The sequence below is a fragment of the Lepidothrix coronata genome, unplaced genomic scaffold, assembly GCF_001604755.1.
Source record: "Lepidothrix coronata isolate B3197 unplaced genomic scaffold, Lepidothrix_coronata-1.0 Scaffold21, whole genome shotgun sequence".
In the NCBI taxonomy this organism is placed as follows: Eukaryota; Metazoa; Chordata; class Aves; order Passeriformes; family Pipridae; genus Lepidothrix; species Lepidothrix coronata.
The window spans coordinates 7,852,448-7,869,518 of NW_016690201.1; the positions used below are offsets into that span (position 1 = coordinate 7,852,448).

Sequence of the window (17,071 nt, forward strand, 5' to 3'; positions counted from 1 at the left end):
AGAAATGAAGTGTTAAACTTAAGCAATACTAAAGTTTCATTTCAGAAGGTAGATTATTTCACTTAACTTTGCTAGACTTATTTTCATCAGAAGACAATTATTTTTGCCAAGAAAATAGCATAATAAAAAAAATTCTTTGCACTTAATCACATAAATGGTATAGTAGTTTTAAACGGTAGGCAAGTTACTTTTTACAACAAGAATTTAATTGTATAACTATCAGCTTTAAAATGGAAATGAAAGTTTGTTTAGCCATCTAAAATTGATCTTGTAGGCCCTCTATCATCTACCTCCTCACTGCAGAGAGAATACACCTCTGTATATGCAACTTAATTCCACTTGCAATTAGCTGTACTTTCTGCATTCTGTCCACTCCTCCCAGTATTACAGGACCTGAGGGATGTACATTTGAGTAAGGAAATTGGGTTGTACACCTCTGCAGTAAAGAAGTGATAATATTCCCATTTTACAGACACTACAACATGAAAACAGGTGTCTACAGGCACACCCATAAAGAACTCCACAGTGTAACACAGAGCCTGGAGCCAAGAGAGTACAAGAACGAGACAACTCTGGGTTGCAAAAGAATAAAAGCCCAAAGCAGTGGCTGAGAACCGGAGTCCTGACCACTTTTGTAGCTGCATCACTGCTTTTCTGTACAGACAGAAAGCATCTTAATTAAAATTCACTTCATTACGACAGAACAGCATTTTGATGAGGACAGGGTAGCAGAAAAGGTCTGAAGTATTTTAAACATGCTCATCAGAGCAGCATGGGAAAGATTTCCCCTCCTATTCATACCTGTTGGTTTTACAATCTATAACTAACTCTTTCCCCACCCCATCACTTATTAGCTATTTATTTTGAAAAAGCAGAGCTTGCCTCTGCTCTAGCAATAGATTTTGATCCTGCAACTTGTCCTACACAAGTAAAGACTTAAGTCACTTAAACACAACAGGTTTAATGGGATTTCAATCCCTCAGTGCCAAGAAAGTGAAACTCAAACTGTGAAGAGGCTCTGCATTTATCCTAATACTTCAGAACATGGGGGAAGGAAAACAAATAAGTTCTTGAAAAGGTCCCATGTTCCTGACTTTCCTTGTAAAGAGCCTGTACAGAGTTTAACCTTTTTCCACACCCCACAGTACACAGCATCCCCAGCAAAATGGAAAGCCTAGAGGTATCTTTCCTAACTTTTTTAGATTTAAAAATAATTTTAAAAACAGAAAATGAAAAACATCAACCAAAAACTAGTTTCTGAACTTGCTAAAACAAACCAGATAATTGAGTAGTCAAACTTTTTTTTTTGTTTTGCTGTTCCAAATACACGTTCCCCTTTTATCTATCACTGCAGAGAAGGGAGATTAAAACAGAGTCCTTTGTTTACTTACTCAGAGCAGAGAAAATGTTAATATTTAATTGAAGTGTCATTCTAGAAGCTGATACTAATTGAAGTTATATCTCATGATGTAACAGCATTCCACTGGTGGGCTCTTCATCAAGCAAAACATAGCAAGGTCTTACATACAAAATAAACCAGCTGCTGAAATACAGTGTCCAAAGGCTGAATTTTCTCCATGACTAATCCAAGTGCCATCAAAATGCCAAGCAGCTGAGCAGGCCAATGTCATAACGCAAATACACAAATTATGTACAGAAAACTGTACTTCAGTTTAGCATTTTTGCCCAGCATTCAATCTGTAAGTTTTTCCCAAAAACTCTATTTCTTTAATCCAGAACTCTGAACTGAACACATAACTCTGTGCTTTTTTACTAACCTGAACAAACCTATTTGTGCAATCTGCTGAGAGTAATTAAGAGGATTGTCCAATATGCTCTTTTCTTCTTCAGCTTTGTTCTACTTCGAATTTCTTATGCAAGATATTTTACTTATTAAACTTCTCTCCAGAACAGCTCACTCTGTGCATAGTTGTATGGAGATGCAGCAGAACTATCCCAGTTAATCTACTACCAACAGCACTAATGCTAAGGACAGTGCCATAGCTCTTCTATACTGAGCTAAATCAACTTCAGGACACTTCCACTAAGAAAAAGGTAATTCCCAGTGTAAGGGTAAACAAGTGTCTGAGACCAACGAATTTCTGTGCCCAAAGTACCTCAGTGAGGAACTTACAGTTCTTCCTGTGATAAAGAGCTGTAAAGGAGACCTCCCATGGCCAACCACCCCAGTGCTTCAGAAACAGCCAAGGCAAAAGAATTTCCAGCTTGCTGAGCCATCTTTTGTCCTTCCAAACACTTTACATGGAGCAGCACTTCACCTCTCACCTGCTTGGCTTCAGCTACAGAAACTGTCACAGGGTCCCAGCATGAGAAAACAGGCTGGATCTAAAAGGTGGATACTTCAGATCTACTGGCCTTGATCTGTTTACAATTTACCAAAGCATGCAGAATTTATGCATGCAAGGATAACTCTATAAAAGGTGGGTTTGTGGATTTGTCCCCCTCCCCCCCATCCACAAGTGTATTTACACCCATTTAAAAGCTGTCATCTGGAAACTTCACCAAGCTAAGGCTGAGGTAAGTGATATCAATTCAAATTACCACGAAAAATCAATAGATTTTTTTAGAATACCTGCCTCCTAATATGTCAGTTTGGGGGAGGGGAACAAGATAGTAAAAGAAAAGTGAGAATAAACAACAACAGAAATCCAATGTCAGTTTAGGTCATTCACATTAACAATGCTGAATGACAACAGACATACTGTGGCTGTCCCCTGCTATAGGTGGTGATGATGTAGATGTATCTTCTATCATGCCAGAGAGAACCAGGCAGAGTTGTAGCTTCAAGACTGTAAGATACTAAACCCTTCACTTTTCTGAGTAGTGTTAACCTATAGAGCCCAGATGCAATTTCTGAATATAAGTTGTCTTGGTCTCACCTAAAACACCCTGCTTATCCCTTTTCCCCCCTTCAAGTCTAGGATTATGAAACATAAGGACCTTGGCAGAATTTCGATTGCCTGAGTGAAGGATTAATTCAAGAACTGTGATGCTGCATTAACGGTGCAAGGACATAAATTAGTCAGCATATTAAATCCATAAAAGCTTAGCATGCAGCACAGGTCATTAAAAGCCACTGGCAGAGTCCTAAATTAGTAAATTTACTGACACCAGCAATACTCAGAGAGTAGGAGAACAGGACTTCTGAGTCTAGATAAAAGATGACCTACCAAGCTGCTGCAGAAAGCTTCACACAGGCTCTGTGATGGATTCTTGCACATCCTGTAGGCACAGGGCACTAAAAGCAGCTGTTTCACCAACAAACTGATGAAAACTTTTTGTTTTTTTCTTCCCAGCATTGGGAACGAGAAAAAAAAAAGACAAAAAATTTTGCACACGAACTAGAGAATTTTTAATAGGGATCACCTTTATACAGGTTTACATGAAAACCTTAAGTTCATAATACCATGAACATAGACAGCTTCCCATTCAATTCACAAAGGTTAAGCTTGGAAGGACAGAAGGAAGAAAGGACAGAAGGAAAAAAAACAAAAACTAAATATATATTACTAGGAGAGCTTGAAAAGCAACTCTTTGGCAGGGAAAAAGAGAAGTATGTATTGCTACAGAGCTCCTAAATGAATTCCTTCAGGTACTGGCATTTAGCTAAAACATGATCTTGTTTAATTTGAAAGCTTACCTATGCATTAACACATCACAACACCCATTTGCCTTGTTTAGTCATCTGGGACATTTTAGGCATTTCCAATTTGACATTTATTCTAGACCACATTCTAGTACCTTCATTCTGTATAGCAAGCAGAGAGCAACCTTAATTAAGTCCTAAAAATAAAAAGCAAAAATAGGGCTCTATGTCAAAATATATTATTTGGAATAGTTTGCCTCTGCCAACATGAAAAATGAGATTTATGTTCTCACCTCACTTTATAAACAATTTCAGTTGTTTATGGTATATAGAGCTAGTTTTAGTGAGGTAGATTGGGCATTATTGGAGTTAACTTTTTATTCATGGTAATAATCTATATCAAAGAAATGCCTCAAATTGAATATTAGTGTCCAAAGCTCCATATTGAAAAAAAGTGGCCAACTAAGTCTCATTCTCTCCAACTTTCAAGTAGTTTGGACTCTATATCCCTACATCCTGAGAGAACTGGAATTGTTCAGCCTAGAAAAAAGATGTCTTCAGGGTGACCTAATTGTGGCCTTCCAGTACCTGAAGGCAGCCTACAGGAAAGATGGAAGGAGACTGTTTACAAGGGCCTGGAGTGACAGGACAAGGGGGAATGGCTTCAAACTGAAAGAGCGTGGGTTTAGATTAGAAGTTAGGAAAAAATTCTTTACTGTGAGGCACTGGCACAGGTTGCCCAGAGAAGCTGTGGCTGCCCCATCCCTGGAAGTGTTTAAGGCCAGGTTGGCTGGAGCAACCTAGACGATCCTTAAGGTCCCTTCCAACCCAGGACATTCTATGATTCAAATTTGGTAGAATCACTTCTCTCTCCCCTTAAGGCCTTCCCCACTTTTTCTATTTATTAATCTACCTTTTCCCTTTTGGTTTATATTCTTGAACTTACTTTTCTCACAACAAAGTCCATGAAGTGGTTGTTTACTGCCTGCCCTGCTTCTCCTTACAACTCACACCAGGGCTGCCTTCTACTCCACTTGTGTGTCTCTTTTTCCTGTTAAGTGGTAAATCCTGTTTCCAGAATAGAGACTAATGACAGGCATTAAGAAAATTAGGAAGTAACCCAAAACATATTCATAATAGTGCTTCTTTACATATACTGAGGTTTTGGCACAGTCCAAAGGCTTTCTGGCATTCTTTAGAAAACTGCATATAAGGAAGACAGAAGGGAAGTGAGGAAAGAAGCTTTGAAGCTGAGATTTGAGCAGGTTCCTGTTCAAACTTCACTGCAAAAGCATAGGAGGAGGGTTTTTTTTCTCTCTGCCTCTCTGAAACAAAAACTCCTACAGACAGATACAACAGTCTCATGGCTGAACTTCAGCAGAACAACCCCACATGTACAGTGGCAGCAATCAGTGAAACATTCAGCTATTTCAAAGTCAGAGAGATTCCATCCCATATCTCAAAAGCTTTGGAAAGTACCCCTAAAAGGACAGTTTTATTTATAAACAGACAACCAATCAGCATTCCAAACTGTTGATAACCAAGGTATAAAAAGCAGTTTTAAGCGGTCGTGTTTTGCGTTTCCAAAAGGCTGAGGTGCAACATGGAAGAAGATGGAAAACAGCTTGCATACTGTTTGATCTAGAAAGTCAAACTAACTTAAGACTGCTAGCAGACTTGGGTTAAGTCAACACTTTAAACAAACATCTCACCATGGTATTACCAGCCTGCATTTAGAGAACATTTACTTGTTTATAGCAACTAACTCAGAACATTACTGCAATTCAGAAGACAGCTAAGTATGATATGTGTCCAGAAGAATTCACTTTATGCTTGTGTCTTGGCACATACTAAAAATGCCATTCAACCACTCCTCTATTATATGGGTCAAAGCAAAAAAAACCAAATCTGTTAGGACATAAAATAACAGCCAACATTTCCCTACATGGTTACAATTTTTAACTTCTTGCATAGATGAAATATGTGATATAAACTTCAACAACACACCTAAACAATGCAATGCCCTTCTACATCTAGGAACTGCACATAGGACTGCAACCAAATACTTATCCTGTATCTTTTATTTTACTTAAATGAGCACCTATTTATGAGCCAAAGCTAAAGCCATCATCCACTAAAGCTTTCCAAACCCTCACAACAGAAACTTCTGCAACATTAGGTATCACTAAATATAAGGTAAAAGTTTGAAAATCACACAAGCAACCTGAGGGAACTGAGGACCACAGAAGAAAAAAAAACAGTAAAAGGAATATCCTGTAGGTAAATATTATAGGATGACTGAACTTGGAAGCGACAAGTCAATCTTTACAGGGAAACAGAGGGAGCGACAGAGGGATAGGAAGCAAGAAACTAGATTTCCAACATTATTATTCCTCTACAGAACAGTTTATATCATGTATCCCTCACCAACACCTGCCCCAGGCTATTCCACAGTGAAAACAGTGGAAAGAAAATATTCCATCAATGACCATTTAAACCCAGAGGTTGAGCACTGGATGTTTTCAATATGCAACCTTCCAGTTTATGCTCAGGGAAGCAAGGGAGTCGTACAGTGTGTATGTGTGTGTGTGTATATATACATGTATATATGCAAATTTTATTATGTAATCCTAGGATTTTTGGTGTTAATGCATTCCCACATCATCCATCACAATCCTTTCCATTCATCATGACAAATAAGAAACATAAACTAATGTAAAAGTTAGATACTTGTGGGAGGCTGCTTCAAAGATGGTAAGAACAATAGCTGAGCCACCCGCTGGGAAGAAAATACTGGCTTGATTCTCACCCATCAAGCTGCCTTACTTCTTCCCAGAACTAGAAGGAGATCCTAACCCACATATATTGACATCAGGAAAGCAAGAAGGCTGTTCCCAAACACAATGCAACAGACGAAAATGCTGGAAGCAGTGGTAGGGACCCTGAAAATGAAAGTCAAAGAGCAACCATGGAGATTTGTAAGACACTAGTTTGTTAATTCTTTGTTCTGCAATCTATGTACTTTTGTGGAAGAAAAAAAAGTCTCATTTTTGGATGACTAACCAGACCCTGACAGAATCCCAGAGAAAAGAGTGTGGAGATGCCAAATCCCAGCTGTCCTGTTGGGATACCTCATTTGGTAAAGGGAATGGCTACAGTCCAGATAGGCCCTCTGGAAATCATGAGACCCAGGAAAACACTGCACTTAGTGCTTTAGGCATGGGACTGGGGGAAGGGAAACAGAGCAACAGTAACAGTACAATTTTCATTGATTCCCCACACACTTTCTTCCTTCCATCAAAAATCTGTCTTGCCACACTGAGTGGATAACAGTCACTAAACAACCAACTACTCGGCATTTCCCGTGACACCTTTATCAAGGAGCAAGCCCTGCATTATTTCTCACACACAACCAAAACCCTGTTTTGGGACTCCAAAAGAGAAAGTTAGTATTGTGCAATGTCTTAAAGCAAAACATCTGGGAGACAACTTGTACAGGCAGCAAGCCTAAGACATGATTCCAACAGCACATCCGTGTCCTGTGACTTACCCACCTTCTACATCCTGTGTCCTGCAAACACTTAACTCATGCTAAGCATGACACAAAGGAGCTGCTTCACAGGCTCCATAACTGTATTATTTATAGGCCATTTTCAGACTATAAACTCTTATAGCCAAGAAAAACCGTGAAGTTACCTTTTCACAAGGGAGCCACTAAAATCTACTGCAAAAAAAGTAAAAACAGAGCTACATTTGTGGTTTGTTTCTTTAAAGAACTTGGCATCTGAAGTTCTATTTCAAGAGCAGACATATGCAGTTACAATAATCAGAATTAAAATTAAAAAAAAAAACAACAAACAACACACAAACAACCTTCTAGAAATATTCTAAAACCTTAAGATTTAGGGGTCCTTTGGGCCCTTCTACTGTTTAGTTAGATTAACTTTTATAGCAAAAGCATGCACGGGTGAACTCCTGTCAAAAACATAGGTTTATTACAAGTTCAAGAGGAGGAAGAAAACTCATTGAGGAACTTGATTCATTTCTTGGTCGGTAAGGAAGAAACAAGCACCCTTTAATACAGTTTTGCTTTGACATATTGTCTTGGGGACTCAATTTTAAATACAAGTTATTATCAAGTCAATAGTCTTCAACAGCAGGGCAGATTTTTAGAAGTTACACTGTGGAAAAAATGTTCCTGTTCATTCTAGTAACACTGAATATAACTGTTGAAAGCAAAACTTTGTTTTGGAGGTGTCTGAAGAGAGACTCCCTGGTTCCTCTGCAGAAGAGGATGACTTCCACATATGTAAATTACTCTATGGCACAAATAAATACAGGTTAAAAAGCAGTACTTCCAGCTATGTTTGAATCTCGTTAGGATTTGCCGTCACTCACTGCAAACGTCTATTAAGGAATTTCATGCTCGTAAAGCAAATGCAACAAACCATTCATGACTGAATTTGACTAAGTCAGTTAATTGGTGACTATAAAAAACAGCCTTCACTGTATAAGGAAACTGTCAAAATGTCAAAATCTTTTTTTTCCCTTAACAAGCACCCCTTAAATAGAAGGAAGATTTTTCTTACTTTGCAATTTAGTTTTAGGTTATATTACACAATATATCATTGTGACTGACAGTAGTTAACATTTAGATATTGTTGACCTATGTGATGTGTCAGGTTTCAAAAGACTCCCAATGAAAGCAAGAAAGTACTCCTACATAGTCAATGAAACCCAAGTAATCAATCTGCCCTGTGGATAAATAAATATGGTATTAGCTAATGTTCTAAATTAACATGCATTAAATTTCCTGGGATGGCTGTTTGAAACATAAATCTTCCTGGCTGATAGACAATATTAATAACCTAATTTTTCAACCAACTGAAGTTATAAATCTTTCAATGGTTTACTTCAATTATATCCCATAGATGTAAATCCAGACATTTCACTATCTTTTAGGATCAAACCATCATAATTCCAGACACCACATACTTTCACATAGTATGGCTCGTGACCATAAGCACTAGCTAGGTCTCTTTATAATCTGTTTTCAAGGTATAAAGTTGCAGGCTGGGTATAAATAACATGAGATCATAGGTCTAGCATAGGTTTTTACATTCTCTGGCCTCTGTTCTTATCTCTGTGGTTCATGACTTAAAAATTCAAGTTTCCATGAAAACATTTATTTAAACATTTGCAGTTTCCTGTGTATAAATGTCTTTCACAGAAACGCACACACACATAAAATCAGTCATCTTGAGATTTGGGACTACTATGGAATGTAAAATCTGACTGCACAACAGAGAAAGTAAAACACCAAGTCATATTAGGTCCATGGAGATCTTTATGGAAATAATATGTTTCTTTTTATTAACACTAAGACAATGTTTCTGCTATTGCAAAAAGAGCTATGCATGTGACAGAATAAAGAAAGAAAGAGAGATGATCAAGGGAAACAAAAAGATCTCTAGGAAAACAGAAAATTCAAATATCAGTTAGATTACTAGATGCTGAAAGGAAAGAGGTCTAAGAACAGAAAAACCTCAGTGGGAAGGGAAGTAATAGAACAAATAAAGAAGTCTTTCCATTTCATTATCTACAGCATTAAATACAGGTAACCTGCAAGTAAGTAAATCCTTCCCATTAAGAAACCAAAACAAACAAACCAAACAAAAAGAGCCACCACAAACAAAACCAAAAACCTCCAAGAAGTCAAACAGTACACAGATAATACTAATCCAACCTATGTGCCTTCCAAAAGAAAAAGAGGGCATCTGTTCCAGCCTGAGGGGAGGTTAGTGCACATTCACCAAGACTGCACTGGTAAGCAAAATTCAGAAGTGATCTAGAAAGGAGAGCAAGTTTTGACCACGTTTGCTCAGTACAGAAATACACAATGTTGTAAAAACAAGAGCTGGCAAAGATGAACTGACAGACAGGTCGTATAAGACTGAGTATCTATATAACAAGAAAGCCAAATTCAACACTGATAAGTGTACAGTGAGGTAGGTGGTGCAAAGTAACCCTAAAATTTACAGAAAATGATGTGCTAACTAGCATTATTCAAAACTTGGAATTTATGGCAGATCGTTCCATGAAAGTATCAGTTCCACAGATGAAGTAGAATAACAGTTAAAAGCAGAATAAAATAATTAAGAAGACAGAATGGAACAGAAAACATGACTATATAATCATAAGGTAATTCAGGTCAAAAGAGAACGATGGAAGCCTCTTGTCAAGCCTCCTGCCTGACCTCACAGGAGGTCACCTAGGAGATCAGACCAGGCTACTCAGGGCTTTTTTTTCAGGCATCTTAAAAGCCTTCAAGGTTTGACAGACCCTGCAACAGCCTCTCTGGGCAACCACCACTGCCTGCCAGTCCTCATGGAAAAACATGCCTTATTTCCAGGCTGAATCTTTCTTATCTCAGTCACTTGCGTTGCCTCTCATCCACACAATATGCACTGCTGTAAAAAGCCTGGCTCCAGTTAATCAGAAACATCTTTGATTCTCCATGACCTCTCAGACATGAGAGAGAGAGTTGCTCTCCTAAGACTTTTCCCCACTTTCTCTCAGCACCCCTGGATGTAGCTCAGTGGGTCCTGGACTTATTATGGGTGAAGTTTCCTCGAGTAATCTCTGACTCAAATCCTTAACCCTTCATCAGAGTTCTCCCAACTATGCACAATGGTCTTGGAGACTTCACTGGTGAAGACTAAGGCCAAGCAAGGCACTGAGTACCTCACCTGCTCTATTCAGCAGCACAACCACGTTCTCCTTACTTGGCTTTCTATGATCAGCATACCATCAAGAACCTTTTCTTGTAACCCTAGACATCCTTTGAGGCATCAACTCTAAGATAACTTCCACTTTCCTAACACCAATCCCTGCATGCCTGGACAGCATTTCCAATCTCCTCCTCAGTAGCCCATTTCTGCTTCCAGATCCAGCACACCGCCTGCTTGCACTGGGGCTTGGCCACGAGCTCCCTGAGAGCAGAATGGACCCTTCTGGCAGTCAGGGGATGCTCTCAGCCTTCCTGAGCAAATCTGCCCTTCCAAGCTGCCTGCTATGGAATCCCAGATACCAACTTCCTGAAGAAGACAAAGTCTGCTCGCCTGAAATCCAGGGTCTGCTACTCCTTCCTTGCTCCCATCAGGATCTTGAACTCTACTATTTCATGGTCATTGCAATCAAGAGTATCCACATTACTACATCTCCAGTTTTCCCACAGTAGATTCAGCTGCGCATCACCCCTAGCTGGCCCACCAGTGCTCATGTCAAGAAGTTGTCCCTCATACTCTCCAGAAATCTGGTTTAATTGTGTGCTGTTATGGTGGACCCAGCAAGACTCAGGATGCTTATTAAAGCTCCCCAGGGGAACTACAGTAATCCAGACTTCTTTGCCTCTAAAGAAGGCTTTGTCCACATCCTCATCCTGAGGAGGGTAGTCTGTAATAGACTAATCAAGGTGGTACCTTTACCAGCCCCTCCTCTGAACCTGATCCATAAACTCTTATCTTAAACTGTCATCTTTGTCCCACACAAGTATCACACACATTCGAGCTATTCCTTCACAAGGAAAGAAACACTTTTCCTTGTTGTCCTTACTTGTCTTTCCTGAAGAGCCTTTATCACCACCTCAAATTCATAGTCCACTCACACCTTAAGAACTTTCCTGGTTCCCCAGCTAAAATGTTACTAGAGCAGGAAAGATCCAGAGAACAGCAACAAACTGGATGAGAGGTTAGAACAGATTCTGTACAGGCTGCAACTCAGCAGCCAGCCTGGAAATAAAGGTGTTAAAAGAGAGCAGGACAGCAGCCCACAGAACTGTAACAGCAATCAACTTCTAAACTCTCCACTAGGAGACATGGAGGCCACCAGACAAAGTTAGTGGGAACCAGGTTCAAAAAACAAACAAAACCATGGCAGTTCTTCATGCAATACAGAGCACAACTATGGAAATCCTACTCAAAGGACCCTGTGGGTGCAAGAAGTTGGCAAGGTTCAAGAAAGACAAGTACATACAACACAGGCCCACTGGGATTTTACTAAACAAATTGCAAAGGGTTAAGAAACTCCTCCAAGGTGAAATTAGTTGGAGGCTCAGGAGTGTTTTACCAGAGCAGTATCATGCAAACTGTGCTCCTCTGTACATATCCATTTGTGGAAATTGCTAAGCAGAACATTGATCTAAATGGACTCAGCCTGAAGTACAACAGCCATCAGTATGAAAGCAACAGTATTAGTTTATCTAAAAGTGCATCAGCCTGACAGTAATTTGTTAAAAATGGGTATTAAATATTTTATTTGCTTCCTCTCAAAATGTCAGACTATGAAAAGTTACAATATGCCAAACTCACTTCTTGTACACTAAAAATAAATTTCCCCCTATTGTATTACAGTTTCACATACAGTTTTCTGTGCACTGGAGTACTTTTCAGTAGATCTACAGATCATTTACAAAAACATATATAGATTTAGCAATCACTTCTAAAAGAAAATCTCCTAAAAGATGGATTCATAAAGTTTACGTACATGAACTATTGATATAAGAACATTAGCTTTCACTAGACAAGTTGCAGTATCTGTACTTATTTCCCTATTTACCCTGTCTTAAAAAACAAAAAAGCTAGCTTTTATTTAAGCTACATATACACAAAAACAGACACACACATTGGCTGTATTAGGTAAAACAACCCAAACCAAACACCTGCAGCTGTATCAGACCTTCCCTTTCCTCTTTTTCAGGTTTCCTTCTTTATCAGTTGTTCCTTCTTTTACCCTACCCAGCTATCCATCCCCTTGCAGCTATTCTAGTAAGCACTCCATGATTGAGGGTGTCTCATTTCCTCCACCTACCTCCATTGTCAGCCACCCCCTTTCAGACATTTGCATGCGCTCCTTTTAATATAAAAAGTCGGATCCTCATCTGTAATCCAATTTTCACATGTTTTTAGGCATCCACAATTGTCACTGATGTCAGTATGAGCTGCAGACGCCCAGGATCTTCAGAGACTCAACTCCTTGTCTTCCACAACTTCTTAATGAGAAACATTTTGAAGCTTCACTTAGTTATGCTACCAGTACTTTCTACACTTCAATCAGACTTATGGATGAACACGTTAAGAGATGCAATAAATAAGTAATGCTCGAAAACATCTCATGCAGTGGCCTAAACTTCCCAGGAAAAACAGGTATTTTGAGTTATTCACATAAAATAAGCTAACTCACCTCACAACAGATACAATGAAGGGTACACACAGCTAACTGAGGGGGGTGCTTACCTGAATGACAGCACTAAACCAGCACGTGTTGCCAACATTCTTTAATCCTACTGGACAGTTGTCTTGCCGCTTCCGATCATAAGGGTTTGGAGAGTCACTCCATACCTCTGGATGCGTCCTCTTTAAACTTGCTTTATTTTCTGCAATACTGGCTTCTAGAACTCTTTGGGAACAGAAGGGAGGGAAAAATGTGAGAAAAAAGCAAAAACCAGTACAAACCCCAAAAAACCTACCATGTACTAAAATACCTTCAACTACTAATACAGACATGTTAATAACATCATTCACTTATTGTTGCTGAGCCTGGTTTTAAACTTATATACAATAATATGCCTTTAAAAGTAAGATGCTATTTTATTTTTATCTATGTTACAGTAATTCCATTACCTTTTGCAAAATGGTATCAGTGAGTGCATGAATCTCCTGTGAGAGCTCAAGATACAAGTGCCATGTCTGCAAGTCATCAATTATTTAAGGACCAGATTCCAACAGTATGGACAAATTTTAGGCAGCACTAATAGTGTAGTGCTTTCATCTACAAACGCTTTTATCGCTATGCAAAGCACAAAGTCACCAATCTTTCTTTTACTGACAGGAAGCCAAAGCTGGCTAGGCAACTTTCAAAAATGAAAACAGTTTCTTAGTTTCCATTTTTGCAACTTATGCAACTGTGTTAATCACTTTACATAGCAAGCAATTACTTTATGAGCCATGGAAAGACATCTCCCCCCATTTTTCAAAATGCCACCCAACAAGTTAACTGTATGCTTCAATGACCACACTCTTTGCAGGAAACTGTTCCTAAGTGATTTATGCTGAATATCCATATTTCACATGGCAGTAAGATCTGATGGGTGTGAAGCTCTTAAGCTTCACTCAACACAATATTTCTGTATCAGCACATATGCTTAGTGTGGTGACAAAGCACACCTTAAGGGTAATTTGTGGTAGGCATATTCTAAATAGAAAGATGGACATGGATATATTCAGGTCATGTAGCAGTGACTCTAACTCATAAGCAGAGTTGCCTGGCATGTGCACTACTGACACAGTGGTCACTGTCCCCAGCCATCCAGTCCAACTGTCATAAAAAAAGGTTGAGCTGCTCTCCAGCTGCTGCATTTGCCAGGCACAGAATTCCAGGAGCTGCATGACAAGCATCTAAGCAGTCTGAGCAGTGTGAAGGATTGCACCCCTTCAGTTCTAGACTCAGTAAACACCAAAGAAAAGCAGGTTTAGTCTGCTATGTAAACGGAGTTCCTTAAGGACAATGTTTGAAAAGTGTAGGGGGAAAAAAAAAAAGAAACAGGGACACACACACAATGTAATCCCTCAGTTTCCTATCTACATTTCTGTTTCAAGCTATGTTCCTGTCAAAGAAAGAAAAGGTATGTTAGCAAGAACTACAGAGCACCATACAAATTTACTGTAGGTAACTGCTCTGGGGGATGTACTAATTCTTATTGCTACTTATTTTGAAATAAAATAGAATAAAAGCAGCATTCTGAATTTGAGAGACTGTTTAGTGCAAATACCACTTTTGTACCAATGTATCTCAGGAAAAACCTAAAACTGGTAATTTCCTAAGGACTAATCAGTTTCTAACATTTATTTTTTGACACATAACTTTGTTAACAGCACTGAAAGGACAGGCTTATAATCCTCTAAGACCTTCTGCTCTGACACCTCTTCAAACAACGCACAGGGATGGAACTCTTCAATAGTTGATGATTCTCAAAGTCGTTTACAATAATATTATCTCATAAGCAAACCCCCAAATGTAAAAAAACCAGTCAAATTTATTTCTCTTCTCACCAATACAATTCTTTAAAAGTTTTAGATGACCAGTGTATCTCTGCTTTGAGAGCAAAAGTTATTCAATGGGGACATTAAAAAATCAATCAAAAAAAAAGTCATACATAGTTAAAATAATTTCCCATGCAGGTAGAACTACTAAAAATCTTGTTTAAAATAAATTGAAGGGAACTTTAAAACTGACAGGAAGATTGACAGACTGGAATAAATTTAGAATGATGTTGTAACAGGACTACCATACCTACTCCACACTACTTGTGTTTCAGGGAAACAAACTTCCTTCCTCCCATCCCCAACCTCAAGAGTATTTCAAGATATTTCAAGATTGTCAGAAAAATAAGTATTCTAAAACTGAAACAGTTCACTGATCCCAAGGGTATTACCATTCATCAGCTTAATTACCTACTAAAATGTCTTCCTTGATTTTGTGTTTCTTTAGCAGGTAAGGGATTTCCTCATCTCTAGCTCCACCTCAAATCTGTTTCCATGTATCAAATAAAGCATTTGATTCTCAAAGCTTCCTGATATTTTTTCCTTAATTTTACTTTTAAGATTATCTGTCCTCAGAGAGCACGTGGAATAGCTGCACATTCTACGTGCCAAATTCATTTTCATTAAAGCTGTGATGCAATGAAATAAAAAGTAAAAAGTGAAATAAAGTGTAGCAAGCACAGTAAATAGGAACCTAATGATCAGCTCAGAAGTTACATAAATGAATGTATTTACCATAGTGAGTATCTCTTATACTATAATGTTCACTGTATTACATTCAAACAGGGAGGCTACCTGGATAAGGAATCTTACTCACACACAGCTCTGAACAAAATGAGCATCCTTCCAGAGAGTTAGCACAAGGATTTAGCAATTCTGATGACAGAGCTGAACCCCGACTTTGGGACCCTTGGGGATGACAGCAGCAGCTGCCAGCCCGCAGCCATAAGCGACGTGCAGGGTTTGGCATCTCTCCGGCCTCACGGGACCCAGGGCTCCCCAACCTCCGAGCGCTGGAATCGTGTTTGGAGGGAAATGCTGTAGCGAGGGCTTAGTTAATGCCAGGCTTGGCATTCGACTCGAAAGCAGTGTTTTATTTCTCTCTGTAACAAGCTGGGCATAGCCAAGCAGCTTTGGAGAGCTGCACAGGGCTCACCAGACAAAGCAACAACCCTCGGGCAAAGCCAGTCCACGGCACAACGGTTCAGTCAGACCACTCTGAGGAATCCCACTCAACATGCTGCAGGAAAACCCAATCTGTTGGGTTACTCAGCTAAAAGAACAAGGAAAGGTCTTTGTACTGTGACTGTCCTACAGCTGGACATGCAGGAATACCCCTGACTCTACAACCCTCCTCAGGCTCACCTTGGATCTACACACAAAAACCACAGTACAGAGTCCTCAGCAGTTTCAGTGACCGTGATTAAAAAGAAAAAAAAAAAGCCTACGGGCTGTGCACATCCCATCCTTGTGCACTGACAGCATGGGCTCTCACTTTTATGTGGATACTACCCCAGGCTCAACACAGGCCAGCTAATTCCTCCTTTCAGCCGTATCTCCCCGGCTTCCCCAGTGAAGCCCTATCTGGCTGGCCTCAGACTCCTTCAAGCCACAAAAAGTAATATAAACAGGAGAAACTTTTTCGTAATAGGAAATACACTGATCATGCTCATTTCCATGGGAGATTTAAAGAGGGAAGAGTAAAAGACTTTAAACGTGCCATGTACAAAATGTTCAGCTTGGACACTTGGACATTTCAGCTGCACTCCTCTCCTACCTACATAGTAATCAAATCTGTCCTCATTAAGTAGCACAAAGCAATTACATTCAGGAACACAAATTCTACGTGCCTTACAACATTAATTACACAAGTCAAGAAATTCCATTAATTCTCCCTTGGAAACCCTAACAAAATCTGTGCAAGTTAGGTTCCAAACCACTATGAATACCTTTGGAAAAAAAAAAAATATCCTCCACACCAAAGGCTATTTAATTTTGCACACGACCTACATTTTTAAAAATGAAAGAATTCCATAGTTTAATTTGCTTATTATTGACTTCCTATTTGACTTCTGCTTTTTTTTTTAATCTAGAAAATCAAAAGTAAATGGCTGCAGCTTGACTTGTTTACAACCACAGTGTTCTACTTTTTGTTTTGAGAAGTCCTGCGAAGATACTGTGCTTTCTATTGGAATGCCAACATTCTTCTGTAGGGTGTTAACTACAAAGTAATTTTTTTTAATTTTATTTATGAAAACAGACTGAAGTTCTGTCCTTAAGGAAACTGATTGAACAGTTCAGATCAAGAATTCAAGAATTCTGAACTTCCTGTATTTGTTCAACACTGACATAATCTGCCATCAAG

General features: G+C 39.1%; 1 protein-coding gene across 4 annotated transcripts in view; it reads right to left on the reverse strand.

The window, feature by feature from the left end:
- USP25 (ubiquitin specific peptidase 25) overlaps positions 1-17,071 on the reverse strand; it is an 89,157-nt gene that overhangs the window by 39,881 nt on the left and 32,205 nt on the right. For 3 of the 4 annotated variants that reach the window (XM_017807978.1, XM_017807980.1, XM_017807979.1), the window contains exon 5: positions 12,901-13,063. In XM_017807978.1, the coding sequence (XP_017663467.1) occupies positions 12,901-13,063 (163 nt within the window). Of the gene's footprint in view, positions 1-12,475; positions 12,565-12,900; positions 13,064-17,071 lie in introns of those variants that run through there. The other variant, XM_017807981.1, reaches the window with a different exon arrangement.